Source organism: Nomascus leucogenys, chromosome 10 (genome assembly GCF_006542625.1).
Source record: "Nomascus leucogenys isolate Asia chromosome 10, Asia_NLE_v1, whole genome shotgun sequence".
In the NCBI taxonomy this organism is placed as follows: domain Eukaryota; kingdom Metazoa; phylum Chordata; class Mammalia; order Primates; family Hylobatidae; genus Nomascus; species Nomascus leucogenys.
Window position 1 is genome coordinate 41,427,195 of NC_044390.1, and position 16,057 is coordinate 41,443,251.

At 54.5% G+C, this 16,057-nt stretch overlaps 2 protein-coding genes and 1 long non-coding RNA gene across 4 annotated transcripts; 1 reads left to right on the forward strand and 2 right to left on the reverse strand.

The window, feature by feature from the left end:
• Positions 1–182: 182 nt before the first annotated feature.
• On the reverse strand, positions 183–2,089 carry TMEM147 (transmembrane protein 147). Its single transcript, XM_003280040.4, has 7 exons — positions 1,892–2,089; positions 1,751–1,820; positions 1,124–1,183; positions 901–1,037; positions 680–764; positions 469–590; positions 183–385 (listed from the first exon to the last, which is right to left on the reverse strand). Exons 1-7 carry the CDS (start codon positions 1,966–1,968, stop codon positions 262–264), a joined length of 675 nt encoding a protein of 224 aa, XP_003280088.1. The 5' UTR covers positions 1,969–2,089; the 3' UTR covers positions 183–261.
• LOC105738367 lies at positions 1,679–6,958 on the forward strand. 2 transcript variants are annotated; one of them, XR_001114166.2, is made up of 4 exons: positions 1,679–1,771; positions 4,412–4,777; positions 5,615–5,938; positions 6,107–6,958. It is a non-coding gene; the product is annotated as an uncharacterized LOC105738367 (long non-coding RNA). The 2 variants fall into 2 exon arrangements; XR_004031955.1 differs by lacking the exon at positions 1,679–1,771 and having other exon boundaries at positions 2,589–4,777.
• GAPDHS (glyceraldehyde-3-phosphate dehydrogenase, spermatogenic) lies at positions 2,392–14,229 on the reverse strand. Its single transcript, XM_003280039.4, has 11 exons — positions 14,062–14,229; positions 10,701–10,881; positions 9,286–9,382; positions 9,006–9,112; positions 5,280–5,370; positions 5,080–5,198; positions 4,662–4,743; positions 4,194–4,345; positions 3,862–4,024; positions 2,702–2,799; positions 2,392–2,610 (listed from the first exon to the last, which is right to left on the reverse strand). The coding sequence occupies exons 1-11, from the start codon at positions 14,126–14,128 to the stop codon at positions 2,538–2,540; spliced, it is 1,230 nt and encodes a 409-aa protein (XP_003280087.1). The 5' UTR covers positions 14,129–14,229; the 3' UTR covers positions 2,392–2,537.
• Between the last annotated feature and the right edge of the window lie 1,828 nt (positions 14,230–16,057).

Here is a 16,057-nt window from a genome sequence, read left to right on the forward strand (position 1 = left end):
TCCAAACCTTCTGTCTACTCCTGGCAAACAAGGAGCCTGAGGAACAGGACATGGGACAAGTCAGTGACTGGCCAGCTTCCAGCTTGTCTACCTGGCTCCTGAGACAGAACCAGGGCCTCTGGGACCCAGGTGGACACGGTATTGGGAGACAGTTCCCAAGAGAGAGAAATGGAGGCAGCAGCAACTTTCCAAATACTGTTTACTTCACTAAAACCTGGAGCGAGGCAGGCAAAAGGTACATCAACATCTGAGACACAAAGCCTAGGAGTGCACATTGACAACGGCGACATACAGGGCCAAAGTGCTGAGGGCCAGCAGCCCCGTTACCACTGCTCGGGCCAGTAGGGCTGTCCAGCTGCCCAGCGAGCAGAGGTGGACGAAGGTCCTGCAGGAAAATGTCACAATAAGGGAGGGAGACTAGATAACCCACCCCACTTTGGACCCAGCCCTAAACCCCACCCAACTCACTCCATAACGAAGGCCTTGTAGACACTGAGGAACATCAGCAGGAGGACAGCTGGCCGGAAGGTGTGGTACAGATCATACCGTGTTATCATCCAGACCTGAGCAGACGCGACGATGTAATGGACCTGGAGGGAGGCAGAAAGTTGGGGCCAGGACTCAGGGAGGAGTATGGCTGCCAGCAGAAATGTGTATGTGGGAGAGCAGGACTGCCTACCAGACTGATGTTGGAGTCTATGCTCATCTGGATGTACTTCCAGTCAAACTCAATGCCCCGGGCTCCGACCCATAGGGGAATGCAGCTGAGGAAGGCAAAGGATGGGATTCTCCAGTACCTAGACACCTTCAGCACCAGGCTTTGAGCCCCTGCCCTCCAGCACCCCCGTGGAACCCAGGTGTCCCTTCTCAGGGGTCTGGGCTCCAGGCTGTTGCACGCACCGGGACATAATAAGCTCGGCGGTGGCCCAGCCCAGGGCAGCAACCATGATCTTGTACTCCCCCTTGCCGGCATTCCGGGACATGACAAGGTTTAGACCTACCAGGTCTGCCACATCCACGCTGGCCTTCATGAACTCCTGCGGGTCAGGTTGAGGCTTAAGTAAGCACAGGGGGACAGGGAGCCCCACTCCTGAACTCCCTGCCCGTCCCTGACCCCTCTCACCCCAATGAAGTCATAGATGCCGCCTTCCCAGGTGGGAAAGAAAGTGGCCAAGAACAGCATCTGAGAACAGAAAGCAGAAAGAGGTCACTTCAAGGTGAGGGGATCAAAATAAACCACGTGGGATTTGTGGGAAGTTCGTGGGTATGAGGAGGGCAGGACAGGTTCTGGGGGCCCATCTGGAAGAGGAACCACCAGATCGTGGCAAAATTACAGGAATCGGGGAGATAGAGGATAGGTCCCCGGGTCCCCGACGGGGCTGGAAGTTTGAGTTCTGGGTGATCACAGGGCACCTGAGTCAGGTCTGAAGGTGCTGCTCCTTGGGCAGTGTTAGCAGCACGTAGGGAATCAGTGATCACTCTTAACCGCACCAAAAAAAACCTCTTAGCCAACCACACTACTGAGGTTTTCTCAGTTTTACTAAGTGCTACGCAAAAGTTGCTTCTAGGTCTCTTCTCAGGTCGTGCCCTCTTTAAAGTCCATCCTCTCTAGGTATCCTGACGCCTCCCAATACGGAGTCCCGAGGGCGGTCCCACCGTGGGGCTGGGGGTGGGGGATAGGCAACGGGGGCGGGTCCCTGGGTCTGCAGAGCCTGGGGGCCAGAACACGTGGGGTCCTGGTGGCCCTCACCTTGCAGAGTTGGACAAAGAGGTAGGTGACTCCAGCCTGGACGCATTTCCAGAAGGCGTTGTACTCGGACCTGGAGAAGCAGGAGGTGAGGGTCGGCCCGGGCCCAGCACCCTCTCCGCCCCGCGCCCTTCCCGCACTCACAGGCCGCTGCACTTGTAGGTGATGAAGTAGGGAAAGTAGGCAAGAGCGAAGCAGTTCCCGAAGTGAAACAGGGTCATGACGCCGACCGCCCGGTCCCGCCCGCGCGGGGATCGCGAGGCGGCGTCTCTGGGAGCGGGTCTCCGGTTCCGCCGGTACTTTCGCCACGGCCAGGGCCTGGCGCCCACCTGACTGGCGGGGGCCCGCGCGCGACCTTCTGGGAGCAGTAGTCCCGGCGCGGGGCGTCGCGCCCAGTGACGTCAGAGCGCCTGTGGCCGGTCCTGGTTCCCACCGCTGCCCGCCCAGCGCTGTGGGCAGTGACTTCCGGCCATGCGGGGCCTCTCCCGCTGTCATCGCGGTCCCTGTCTCCTGAAGTGGAACCCGGCTTGGAGTCGCGCGCGACCCCTCGCCCGTGGGCGCAGGCGATCGAGTAAGGGTGGGGCGGGCCTCAAACCCGGATCAGAACCCGCCCTGACCGGCGCAGAGATACGGGACGCAGCCGTGAGCACTGTTTTTTATTTCACCGTGGACCCGGCGGCGTGGGGCGCCCGCCCCGGGTGCCCTTCCTCCCCCGGGCAGCCAGATGCTGGAACGGGAGGCACATGTTCCGGCCCTGGCCCCTGGGAAGGAAAGAAAGGACCTTCCCGTTTCACTTGTCTCGGCTGAACATGTAGCGGAGGAGGTCGACCACCCGGTGACTGTAGCCATATTCGTTGTCGTACCTGTGGAGGAGGGGTCGGGAGGTTCAAGGGGTTTCCTTCCGACCACCCCTTAGTTCCCCTCCCTCTAAGTCTCCAGCTCCTTCCCCCTTACCATGAAATGAGCTTCACGAAATTGTCATTGAGCGCAATGCCGGCCTTAGCATCGAAGATGGACGAGTGGGTATCACCGAGGAAGTCCGTAGAGACGACCTGGAAGTCAGAATTTCAAAGATAAGTGTGTCGGGCAGAGCAAGGACCTCCAGGAGCTCTATCGCCCATCCATGCATTCATCTATAATATTTGATGTAGCCCTACTGTGTGCAGTCTCTGGACTGGAGGGTATGACCAAGTGCAGGGTGTGACCAAGGCACTGTGGCGGGGTCTGGTCAAAGAGCACAGGTCACAAACACCCTCATGCTGTACCAGTACATCCCTTTCCTAGGAATAATGCAAGCATTTGGAGTGGGCCAGCATGGAGGGCCTCTCTGAGGGGTGGCCATGAGCCTGGGTCTAGATGACTAGAAAGATCTGACCGGCTGGGGCCCTCAGCATAGTGTCTGAGGTGGAAGGAGCTGCAGGAACGGAGGACCTGAGGGTTTTAGCCCTAGTGTCATGAAAGGCCACAGGAGTGTTTTCAATCCTGAAAACGGGTGATGCAATGTGATTCCATTAAAACAAAAGATCCCAGTGACTGTGGGGAAGTGGACCTGCAAGAGTTAATGCAGGGAGACAGCACCAAGGTGGATGTACAGGGGTCCACCATGACCATGGCATCCACTCCTCACAGAGAACGCACCTGGCCATGGCCTGGCCCTCAGCGAGTATTGAAAAAAATGGAAGCTGTTGTCTTTTGTTCACTAAGCACATATTAGTCACCTGCTGTATGCCAGGTTGGAGCCACAAAAGTGAAAACGCAGCCCCTAAATCCTTGTTTTCCTGGAATGCACACACCACTGGGGCCATCAGTGACTATGAAATGAAATTTCAGGTGAGGAATAGGGCCACAAAAAGAACATCTTTTGAGGGGGTGCCTTGCTGAAGAGGGAGGTTAAAGTAGAGACTTGGAGGAAGTAAGGACAGACTGTATGGTCACCTGGCAAGGGAAGCATTCCAGACCAAAGGAACAGCAAGTGCAAAGGCCCTGAGGCAGGGAGATCTCCCTTCCCGCCCTGCAGTTTCTGTCTTGGCACATTGAGAGCAGCTCCCTGGCAAGTGGAAATCATGTCCCTTCCCAGAGGGCTCCTTCCAGGGTCTCCTCTCCTCAGCCCCTACCTCATCCTCGGTGTAGGCAAGGATGCCAGCCATGGGCCCCTTGGCTGCTGCTTTTACAGCCTCCTTGATGGCTGAGTAGGGGGCAGGCTGGGCGAGGCGGCAGGTCAGGTCCACGACAGACACATCCGGGGTTGGTACCCGGAACGCCATCCCTGTCAGCTTCCTGGAGAATCCCCCATGAGAAACAGGAGTCAGAACTTAGGGACGTTGCCCTCCATTCCCCCTTGCTCTGTGGCTGGGCCAGGCCCCTGCTTTCCTCTTAAGGACTGAGAGCCAGGCCAGTCCTCCCGGGGTATACCCCCAACCCTGGTTGCAGCTTCTTGTCCTCATACCCTTTGAGCTCTGGGATGACTTTGGTCACGGCTTTCGCAGCCCCAGTGGAGGCTGGGATGATGTTCTGGTGGGCACCCCGCCCATCTCGCCAGGACTTCCTTGATGGCCCGTCCACTGTCTTCTGGGTGGCCGTGTAGGAATGGACTGTGGTCTTGGGGAAGAGAAGGACCAAGATGAGGCCTTCATGCTCCTAAGCTCCCATGCCTCTTTTTTCCAGGACTAAGGTGGTGGCCTAGGTGTGGAGGCTGGTGGGGCCACCACCACAGACCACAGGAGGGGACGTGTGCAGGCCAGGGTCCAGCCTTGCCTGAGGGTTGTACAGTGTTTTAAAAGACTTCTGCACTGGTGGGCCCCTCCTCCCGAAACCAGTCTCTCCCTCTTAACTCCATACAGTAAGCAAGGCCCGGGAAGAAGAGGTTGGGTTTCCCTGCCACCCTTCCTGCCCCAGCCCCTCATCCTCAACTCACCATCAACCCTTCCACGATCCCAAATCGCTCGTGGATGACTTTGGCGAGGGGAGCCAAACAGTTGGTGGTGCAGGATGCGTTGCTGAAACAGCCAAGGTGTGCACGGGCACTGTGAGGTGAGTCGCAGAGCCACCCCTCCACCCTTACCCCTCTTGGGGTATGCACGCAGACTTGGTTTTATGAAACGTCAGGATGAGAGTGAGAGGGATCTGTGGGGACACTGTCAGACCGAAGGAGGCACTGAGGTGCAGCTGGGAAGGCTCTCCAAGCTTGTCCTTCGGAAGTCATGCGTTTTTAGCAGATAGTTTCGGGAAGGAGAAGCAGAAGCCAAGCGCCCAGGAATCCAGTGGGGCTGAGGGTAGGGAGGATGAGTCTACCCTGCCTTCCACACATTGCAGGATGTCACTGCCCACATTACCTCACAATGTTCATGGAGCCAGGGTTATAGTCATTTTCATTCACACCCATGACGAACGTTGGTGCGTCTGGTGAGGGCGCAGAGATGACCACACGTTGAGCACCTGCTGAGATGTGGTCCTGGGGAGGAAGCGCAGGTGTCAGGGGCTTCTGGCGCCATCATCCCCCCCAGCTAGCCCTGGACACCTCTTCCCGGCTTACTGAAGCTGCCTCTATGGAGAGGTACACGCCTGTGGACTCCACCACGTAGGGGCTCCCAACAGCTCTCCAGGGGATCTGTTTGGGCTCCTTGCTATGGGGAAGTGGCAGGGCTGAGTCAGTCTCCCCTGCTTGAGCCCCACCTTCATAGTCCATGGCTTTCACCATTTGACAGGCTGAGCAGGTGCCAGCCCACCTGCAACCACCTGCGTCCCCTACCCCACACACCTACTTGCTCCAGATGGGCTCCACCCCGCTGGCCTAGCTTTTCACCACTGCCCCACTTCAGACCACTTTCCCTTTGCTGATTGCACCACCCCTGCTATGCCTGGGTACAGATGGTGACCTCCCCAACTCAGCCCTCAACCTCCTCGGAGGCACCAACGCTGACTGCTGTCAGCCAGCCCAGACCCTTTCTCCATATGCTGCCTGGGACGTAGACTCTGTGACTGTGAGGCCTGCCTGGCTGCTTTCTGCTTCCCAGCCCTGAAAACCTTGCCACGAACCCTCCTAGACCCTCAGCTCCTGCAATAGGAAGCTGACTGCCAAGGGCCAGGAGAGTCCCTGAAAACAGACACTGTATTAAAGAAAAAGCTCCTGGAGGACTCCTGAAGCCTGAGGCAGCCTTGGGGCAGCAGTGGCTCATGGTTTACACTGGAAAGGTAAGGGAGGTTTCTGGTTTCCTGTTTTATAAATTTATGTTTTTACTTGGTATTTTGACAAACATTTGTATTTGAAACACATTAAACACCTAGTATTGCCATTTTCTACTTGGCTTTAGCAAACAAGCATTAAGTAAATAAACTGTATTCCACTTTCTTCCTTCCCAGGTTTATCATGGTGCTTTGCTTCTGCAATTCTTGGCCAGTGTCGGTCTATTTCCTTGGCCATTGAGCCTGCTCTCCTCAATGGGGGGTTCAATCAATGTTTGTAGGGTTTGTTTGTTTTGAGACAGGGTCTTCCTCTGTCGCCCAGGCTGGAGTGCAGTGGTGCAATCAGAGCTCACTGCAGCCTTGATCTTCCTGGCTCCAGCCATCCTCCTGCCTTGGCCTCCCGAGTAGCTGGGACTACAGGCGCACATCACCATGCCCAGCTAATTTTTAAAATTTTTTGTAGAGATGGGGTCTCACTTTTGTTGCCCAGGGTGCTTTAGAACCCCTGGGCTCAAGTGATCCTTGGCCTTCCACAGTGCTGGGATTACAGGTGTGAGCCACCGTGCCTGGCCTCATGGGTTTTCTTTGTTTGTTTTGTTTTGTTTTGTTTTTGAGACAGTCTCACTCTGTCACTCAGGCTGGAGTGCAGTGGCACGATTTCTGCTCACTGCAACCTCCACCTTCCGGGTTCAAGCGATTCTCCTGCCTCTGCCTCCCGAGTAGCTGGGGTTACAGGCATGCACTACCACACCTGGCTAGTTTTTTATTGTTGTTGTTTTTTGTATTTTTAGTGGTGACGGGGTTTTGCTCTGTTGGCCAGGCTGGTCTCAAACTCCTGACCTCAGGTGATCCACCCACCTCAGCCTCCCAAAGTGCTGGGATGACAGGCATGAGCCACTGCACCTGGCCTCGTGTTTTTGTTTTTTTTTGTTTTTAGTTAGCCATTTTATACATGTTTACTGAGCACCTGTCCTGTGCCCATATTCTAAGTGCCTTACCTGTATTAAACTCATGTAACCTTCACAACCCAATGAAGAAGTGCTACCGCTGTCATTTTTTGCATTTTTTTACTGCTGTCAGGGCAGAGGGGAGGGGCGTGAGAGGGAGAGCCTGCTGGAGTGCAGGTGGCTGGCCCCACCTCGGGTCTGCACTCCTGTTTCCACTGCCAGAGTGAGTGAATGAATGGGCTGCCCCACAAGGCCATAGCACATGGTTATCCTCTTCCTGTCTCCTGCTCTGTCAGTCCACTTTCCATCATCTGGCCCAACTAGCTCTTCTCAGATACCCCCCACTTCCTGCCTTCCAAATTAGGGACACTTGCGATTCCTCTGCAGCAATTGCTGAGTTGGCCTGAGGCAAAGACTGTGCCCCAGAAGACCCCAGGCCCTCCCCAAGGCTGTCATGGGCCCCAGCCTCCTGCCCACCGGGCTGTTTTGAGGATTCCTTTCATTCATTCAAAGGAAGTTCTGAATGTCTACCAGGGCCTGTACCTGCTAATGCCAGAACAACAGTGGTGGTACCAGTTGACAGAGCCCTCCCTGCAAGGCCATGGCCTTGTGGGAAGTGCCCGTTTAAGTGTCTGCAAACACGTGTTCACTCCATTCGTGCTCCCAGCTACTGCTGTGGTGGGTTTGCTCATCATTCCCATCAGATACAACAGGAAACTGAGGCTCAGGCAAGTTTGGTTCCTTGCCCAAGGTCACCCAGCTAGCTAGTGGCGGTGCAGGGCAGAGTGCAGGCACACAGCCTGGCTTGTGCAGCCCAACAGTGTGGGGATGGAGAGGGGACTGGAGGGGCGGGGAACCGCATTGCACAAGTGACCAGAGAAGGCAACACCTGAGTCGGGGCCGTGGACAGAGGAGGCAGCCAGGTGGGGAAGAGGGATGACTCCAAGTGGCAGGAATGGTGGTGGCCACGTTGAAGTCTGCGTGACAACTATGGTGCTGGAGTTATTTCTGGTGTCATGATTTCAAACTTGGGTTAAGCAGCTTTCTTCCATTTTCACTGACTCTCCAGTCTCTGCCCCCTGCCCACAAACTTCCTGCACCCATCCCTGCCCCTTTATCACTCACCCTACCCCAGTAAGTACAAGGAGAAGGGCTGAGATTAGATCTCTGGGGAGGGGCACTGGGGAGGCTGCAGACCCTGCCTGGGCTCGGAGAGGGTTCACTAGTGTGCCTGTGTGTATGTGCATGTGTGTGGGCCTGTGTGTGTGTGTGTGTGTGTTTAAAAGCCCCAGGCAGCCACAGAGCCAGGAGTGGCTAATAGTTTACATTAGAAAGGTGAATGTCAGCCAAAAATAAAATTCTAAGCTCCCCCAACTAACTGAATGTAGCCCTTCTCTCGGCCCACGGCATTCTAAAGTAAACCTGAAACACTGGTTCAGGCCATGATGGGAACGGATGTTCGGATGTTCGCACAAGCCTCATTATACCTTCCTCCCTTTGGAATTCAGGCACAGTTGACCAGCAGTGGTCAATGGGAGCCGAATAGGTGTGGGGCTGAAGGGGAATCAAGAGTTGAGTTCTGGACATGTTGCTATGCCCACGAGAAAACATACAAATGTGCGTTAAAGCAAAATGCGATGGCTCCTGCCTGTAATCCCAGCACTCTGGGAGGCCAAGGTGGGAGGATTGCTTGGGGCCAGGAGTTTGAGACCAGCCTGGGCCAAATGGACCTCGTCTCTACAAAAAATTTGCCAGGTGTGGTGGCTTGTGCCAACTACTCAGGAGGCCAAGGTGGGAGGATCACTTGAGCCCAGGAGGTCAAGGCTGTGGTGAGCTATGATTACACCACTGCACTCCAGACTGGGCAAGAGAGTGATACCCGGTCCCTAAAAAAAATAAAAAGCATTCTTGAGTACAGTGAGGCATCTTTTTGGATTAGTGCTTCTTAATCATTTTAGGGGTGAAGGACCTGAGACTCCCCTCTTCAAATTAGTACCTAGAGGCATGCACACGCAATTTTGGGGGTGGTTTCAGAACCCCATGTGAGAGGCTGGAATCCCATTTTAGCCACCTCCACATCCCCTGCCTCAATATGTCACAGCCATGCATCAGACAGATGCTCTCCTTACCACTGGTAGACAGAGATCTCATGGTTGTCCACGACCAGCTGTCCATTCCTGAATTCCACACTTCCCTTGTATCGGCCGTGGGTGGAGTCATACTTAAACATGTACACCTGTGGGGGATGGAATGGCTCCTAGTCTTGGGGTGGCAGGGCGAGGATCCCTAGAGAGTCCCCTCTTTGGTGAAGGTCTCACATTGCAGCTGACAGCCTTCCATACAGCTTCCCTGAGTCTGTTTCCCACCCCAGTCGCACCCTGCTGTTCCTGCCCTCTGCCAGCTACTGACCATGTATTCCGGGTCAATGAATGGATCATTCACAGCCACCACCTTAACACCCTTCTCCATGCAGGCGCGCAGGACCAGGCGACCGATGCGTCCAAATCTGGCCAGGGACAGACAGGAAGGGATGGGAGAGAAGGGGGTAATGGAGAGGAGGCTCCCTCAAGGAGCCTGGTTGGGAATCCTTAATCCAGGGGAAGAAGGCAACAACCTCTGTGCCAGCCATGCTCATCTCTTGCCAAGATGACCCTTTAACTGCTTTTTTAGCTCCCTCTCCCAATCCGTTCCCTAACCCATATATATATATATTTTTGTTTGTTTGTTTGTTTGTTTTTTTACATGGAGTCTAGCTCTTTTGCCCAGGCTGGAGTGCAGTGGCGCTATCTGGGCTCATTGCAACCTCTGCCTCCTGGGTTCAAGTGATTCTCCTGCCTCAGCCTCCCGAGTAGCTGGGACTACAGGCGCGTACCACCACACCTGACTAATTTTTGTATTTTTAGTAGAGACGGGGTTTCACCATGTTGTCCAGGCTGGTCTCGAACTCCTAACCTCAAGCTGATAGACCCTCCTTGGCCTCCCAAAGTGCTGGGATCACAGGTGTGAGCCACCGTGCCTGGCTCCTAACCCCTATTCTTAACTTTGTATCTGGATGGATCTTTTATTTTCTCGTTAAACAATTAAAAAAAATTTTTTTTGTAGAGACAGAGTCTCGCTATGTTGCCCACGCTGGTCTCAAACTCCTGGTCTCAAAGGATTCTCCTGCCTCGGCCTCCCAAAATGCTGGGTTTACAGGTGTGAGCCTGGATGGATCTTTTAAAACTTCAAGACAGATTACGTCTCTTGGCATAAAAACATCCACGACTGTCCATCAGTAAAACAAGATCCACACTCCTTACTGTGGTGTAGCAGCCCTCTCTGGGCTTCCCACCGGCCTCTCTCCTTTTCCCTTTGCTTGGTGGACACCAGCAACTCTGACTTCCTGGCCGTCCCTGAACACACTGAGCTCGCCTCTGCCCCAGAATCATTGCTTGTCCTGCTGCCTGGAAGACTCCTTCCCCAGCGAGGTGCCCTGGGAGCTGGCTGCGTCTCATCACTCTGGTCCCACTCCAATGACACCTTCTCCCCAAAGCCTTCCCTGATCACTGGCAAAGGCTGCCCTCTCCAGCCTGACTTTTCCACTGGGTTCTACACTGTTCCTAGCACACACTACTGAACAATCTTATATCTTTATTGGATTACTGTCTTCCCCACCAGAATGCTGCTGAGCATGGGGCCCTGTCTGCCTTACTCCGGGCTATTTCTCCAGGGTTGTCGGAATGAAAGCATTGATGGGGGGAAATGTGGAGGTGCCCCCGGTTAGCAGCCAGAGGAGGGGCTGGGCTCTAAGGCTTCAGACTGATTAGGGCCTGGAATAGACTCACCCATTGATGCCCACAGTCAGCTCCCGGGCCACAGACACCATCTTAGGAGGAGGAGTAGCAGGGCGAGGAGGTGGCGGTGGCGGCGGTGGTGGCTTTATTTCCTCCCTGACTGGTGTGGGCTGTGGTTGTGGCTGGGGCTCTACTTCAGCCTTAGGCTCAGGTGGGGGCGGTGCTCTGGTCACTGTGTGGGGGAAGGGAGGGAATGGGTTGCATGCCACCAAAGTGAAAGAGAATAAACTGTCTTTGCTGCGTGACCAACCATTTAGCCCAGTGTTTCCCAAATCCACTTTCTCTACAGAATGAACTTGTTTAAAATATCAATCCCAAGGGCTCTTTCCTGGAGATTCTAATTCACGGGGTATGTACTTTTTTTTTTTTCCCCGAGACAGAGTATTGCTTTGTCACCCAGGCTGGAGTGCAGTGGCCTGATCTTGGCTCACTGCAGCCTCCGCCTCCTGGGTTCAAGTGATTCTCCTGCCTCAGCCTCCCGAGTAGCTGGGATTATAGGCACCCGCCACGGCGCCTGGCTAATTTTTGTATTTTTAGTAGAGACGGGGTTTCACCATGTTGGCCAGGCTGGTCTCGAACTCCTGACCTTAGGTGATCCACCCGCCTCTGCCTCCCAAAGTGCTGGGATTACAGGCGTGAGCCACTGCACCTGGCCGGGGTATGTACTTTCAACATAGATCGCTTGGGGTGACATTCTCTGTGCCTCAATTTCCTCCTCTGTAAGGGGAGATCATAGCACTTTTCTTAGAGGGTTGTTGTGAGGATTAAATCAGGTAATACATGGAGTGCTTATGACCAAGCCGAGGAAACGTTTGACATGCATTAGTATTTTGTAGATTGTTCCCTGAATTTGTCCGATAATTGATTTAGCCCAGTGGTCCCCAAACTGTTCCATGATAGGAATCATTGGAGTGGCCAGGCGTGGTGGCTCACGCCTGTAATCCTGGCACTTTGGGAGGCCAAGGTGGGTGGATCACTTGAGGTCAGGAGTTCAAGACCAGCCTGGCCGACATGGAGAAACCTGTTCTCTACTAAAAAATAGTGTAATCCCAGCTCCTCGGGGGGCTGAGGCAAGAGAATCTCTTGAACCTGGGAGGCGGAGGTTGCAGTGAGCCGAGATTGCGCCACTGCACTCCAGCCTGAGCGACAGAGCGAGACTCTGTCTCAAAAAAAAAAAAAAAAAAAATCACCTGAGGAGGGCTCTTCCTAGAAAAATCGGACTCAGTAGGTCTGTATGGAGGCCCAGAAATCCTGTTTTTAATAAGCACTCCAGGCCGGGAGCGGTGGCTCACGCCTGTAATCCCAGCACTTTGGGAGGCCGAGGCAGGCGGATCACCTGAGGTCGGGAGTTTGAGACCAGCCGGACCAACATGCAGAAACCCTGTCTCTACTAAAAATAGAAAAAAATTAGCCAGGCGTGGTGGCGCGTGCCTGTAATCCCAGCTACTTGGGAGGCTGAAGCAGGAGAATCGCTTGAACCCAGGAGGCGGAGGTTGCGGTGAGCCGAGATTTGCACCATTGCACTCCAGCCTGGGCAACAAGAGCGAAACTCCATCTCACAAAAAAAAAAAATTAAAAAATAAAATAAGCACTCCAGGCATTTCTTATCCTCAGGGAAGCTTAGAGAGTACCATGTGTCATACTCTGTGAAACCCATGGAAGTTCACATTGGCTCCCACCTCTCCACACACACTCCAGCTCCCAGACTGCACTCAAAGACACCTGCGCCTGGAGGTAGCAGCCGCCTGAGCTACAGAGGAGGGCTTGAGAAGACAGAAGTGGAGACTCAGGGGACCTGGTGGCAGAGAGTTTCAAGCTGGAAAGTCAAGCCTGGCTCAGTCCACACAGACCTGCTGCTCTGTGGACTTGAGCGAGGTAATGAACCTCTCCGGGCTGATCCCCCACCTAGGGGCTGCTGTGAGGGCTCAGTGAGATCTCGGGGCCCACACATAGGAGCTGATTTTAATAGAGGAGGGAAGTCTGCTCCTACGCAGATTCCTGAGGAAAGGGAGACAGCAGGGAGTGGAGAAGTGCTGGAAGGGGATAGTGGGAGTCCAAGTTTTTGGCACCAAATCAAAGGCACCTGGGAGGTGGTGGGGCTGGGAGCTGGGGGCCAGCTGGCCTGTCTGTCTCCCTGACCTCTCCCTGCTGCCACAGACCTTGTGGGCTGAGGCTGGACTATAGGTGTTTCCAGTGGCTATCCAAGTTCATGAAGGTGTTAGTGTTTATTGGTTAACTTGAGGATGTTTGCATCCCTGGGGGTTGTTTCTGCTATCGGAGAAAGGGGATTTGTCCACCTGGTTCAGGGTGGGAATCTGAGCCCAATGGGTGACCTTTCCGAAGAAAACTCAGATGGTCCTCCTCTCCCAGCGCCCCCCGCCTTGCACTCTCTTGGCCTCCACTGTCAGGGTGGGGTCCCTGGGTTGGAGAAAAGCCTGGGGGCTAGCTGGGTGCTGCGCCGAGCTCCTCACTGCGTCCTCCCACTGAATCCCGAGAGGCATGCGCTATAAACCCACTTTACAGAGGGGAAAATGAAGCCCGAGGCCACGGAGCAGTGATGCGCAGGGCAGGGGTTCAAGTCTCATGAGGCTGATAAGCCTGTCTGCTGCTGTGTCTTCCAGGGTCTCCTGGACCCAAGCGGGGGCCCCACCTACCCCTGCGGCCCCCGCCCGTGGGAAGTGAGGGAACAGCATGGGAATGGGGGCAGCCCACCGGAAGACCTGGTTCCTCTGGCTAGAGTGAGTGAATGTGTGTGTGTGCGCGCGCGCGCCACCCTTGTTGAGAGACTCAGGAAGTAGTTTGCCCTCTCTTAACCTCTGTTGGCCGTTCTGTAAACTGCGGGCACACAATGGCCTTCTCAGGTGGTGGTGAGGCTTCCCTGAGCTCTCGCCTGTGAAGTGGTCAGCACGTCCCCGGCAAGGTTGCAAGTGTTCTTGTTTTGTGCATCACAGGGAGGGCAAAGCCCACCTCACGCGAAGCGCCATGAACATCACTTTTACGTGGAAGCCCAGCACCCCTGGGTTCTCCATAAGCCCCTCCTAAGCCCGCCCACTTCCCGCCACTTTCAGGCTGCAGCCTCCGATGCGCCCTCGTTGCTGCTCTTTCTACCGCGTGATAGCAGCGCGAAGCCCACCCAGCCCTGGAGGCGGAGGCCCGGTCTCCCCGCCTCGCGGTAAACCCCACTCTGCCAGCACACTGGCGGGTGTGGAGGGAGGGAGAGCGGACGATCCCCTGGTCCCTAGATGGTGCACACGCCAGGAAGGGCGGTCGGGATGCGGCACAGGTGTGAGGGTGCAGACGCTCCCCACTACCCTTTCCACCCTTCCCCGGCGCCCTCCGCTGCCTCCCTCACCCGGGCACGGCTGTCGCAGCAACTGGACAACGGTGACATTGGTGAGGACGATGTCGCGCTTCGACATGGCCTCTTATAAAGTTATCATTGGCCTGGCTGCGCCGGGACCTGCCGTGATGTTACTGAGGTGCGTGCGGAGCGCCAGGGCTGGTGGGTCAGAGGCTAATTGCCATGACGTCACAGTACCCAGTGACGTCACAGTACCCAGTGACGTCACAGTACCCAGTGACGTCACCGAGGGGTGGCGCCCAAGCCAGAGGCCTGAGACCACCGCATCCCATCCCCATAGAGGCATGGGACATCAGCGCGCTATGCACCACCGTTCCATGGCCACGCACTGCCCTCTGGAATGGAATCCCACTTTTTAAAATTGTCATTTGTTGATTTATTTTGAGACAGGGTGTCACTCTTTCTCCTAGGCTGGAGTGCAGTGGTGCAATCATGGCTCACTGCAGCCTCGAACTCCTGGGCTCAAGCAATCCTCCCGCCTTGGCCTCCTGAGTAGCTGGGACTACATGTGCAGTCACCACAGCAGACTATTTTTATTTTTTATTTTTTTGTAGAGAGAGGGTCTCACTCTTTTGCTCAGGCTGGTCTAGAACCCTTGGGCTCAAGCGATCCTCCCACCTCCGCCTTCCAAAATGCTGGGATTACAGGAGCGAGCCACCACACCTGGCCTGGAATCCCACCTTTTACACTGTTCCTGACAGCCCTTTCCTCCTCTCTGTCTCTTGAAGCACACAGGCTCCATGCTGATCCTTGGCTTCTCCCGCGGAGTGACTCTTGCTGCCTCCCTATGCCTGGAAAGCCCACCCAGGGCTTCCCTTGGCTGCCTCTTGGTTTCCCACTCTTTAAGAGAGGCTTTTACACTCCGCGTCTAAGTTCCCCCCTTTCTCTGTCACTGTCAGCCGTCACCCCGTTCCCCCCAATTTCTGCCCATCTTCCAGGAAGCCTTGTCTGACTTCTCCATTCTGGGTTATGTTCCAATGTGCAAAATTTCTCTAGGGCTACACTGTCTACGTTTTTATTTTCCTTAGAGCACATGTCTCTCTAAAGATTGTTTGTTTTCTTGTCAACTGTCTCTGCCCACCGGACTGTAAGCTCTGAGAGGACAGGGATGTCATCTATGTCACTTCTATATCCCATTGACAAGAAAAGTGTTTGGCACTTAAAAGGTGTTTGTGGGCCAGACGCAGTGGCTCATGCCTGTAATCCCAACACTTTGGGAGGCTAAGGTGGGAGGATCACTTGAGCCCAGGAGTTTGAGACCAACATGGGTAACGTGGCAAAACCCCGTATCTACAAAAAATAAAAAAAGTAGCCAGGTGTGGTGGTGCACACCTGTTGTCCCAGTTATTAGGGAGGCTGAGGTGGGAGGATCACTTGAGCCTAGTAGGTCAAGGCTGCAGTGAGCTATGATTGTGTCACTGCACTCCAGCCGGGCGACAGAGCAAGACCCTGTCTGAAAAACAGAAAAAGGCGTTAGCCCAATAAACTATACCTGAATGAATAAATGTCAATTCCTCAGGTTTCATCTGATCGCTAATCTTTTCTTTCTTTTTATTTTTGAGACAGAGTTTCGCTCTTGTTGCCTAGGCTGGAGTGCAGTGGTACCATCTCAGCTCACTGCAACCTCTGCCTCCTGGGTTCAAGCAATTCTCCCGCCTCAGCCTCCTGAGTAGCTGGGGCTACAGGTGTGTGCCACTATACCTGGCTAATTTTTTTTTTTTTTTTTTTTTTTGTATTTTTAGTAGAGACAGGGTTTCACCATGTTGGCCAGGCTGATCTCAAACTCCTGACCTCAGGCGATCTGTCTGCCTCAGCCTCCCAAAGTGCTGGGATTACAGGCGTGAGCCCCCTCACCCAGCCCTGATCGCCAATTTTATTGAACGTTATATCTTCTCACAGCACCCATTCTTTTCCTTGTAGCTTTTCATGTAGTTTGTCATGATCTCTTGATTGGTTTATTTGTTCGATGTCTCCCCCTTGGGCTCTA

Coding starts and splice junctions, on each gene's coding strand:
- GAPDHS (XM_003280039.4), bottom strand. CDS start 14,128: ATGTCGAAGCGCGACATCGTCCTCACCAATGTCACCGTTGTCCAGTTG. Junction 5,199..5,279: donor TCTCCATAGAGGCAGCTTCA/GTAAGCCGGGAA, acceptor CTTCCTCCCCAG/GACCACATCTCAGCAGGTGC. Junction 2,800..3,861: donor TTGCCTACACCGAGGATGAG/GTAGGGGCTGAG, acceptor TCTGACTTCCAG/GTCGTCTCTACGGACTTCCT.
- TMEM147 (XM_003280040.4), bottom strand. CDS start 1,968: ATGACCCTGTTTCACTTCGGGAACTGCTTCGCTCTTGCCTACTTTCCC. Junction 765..900: donor GCCGAGCTTATTATGTCCCG/GTGCGTGCAACA, acceptor TGCCTTCCTCAG/CTGCATTCCCCTATGGGTCG. Junction 386..468: donor TACAAGGCCTTCGTTATGGA/GTGAGTTGGGTG, acceptor ATTTTCCTGCAG/GACCTTCGTCCACCTCTGCT.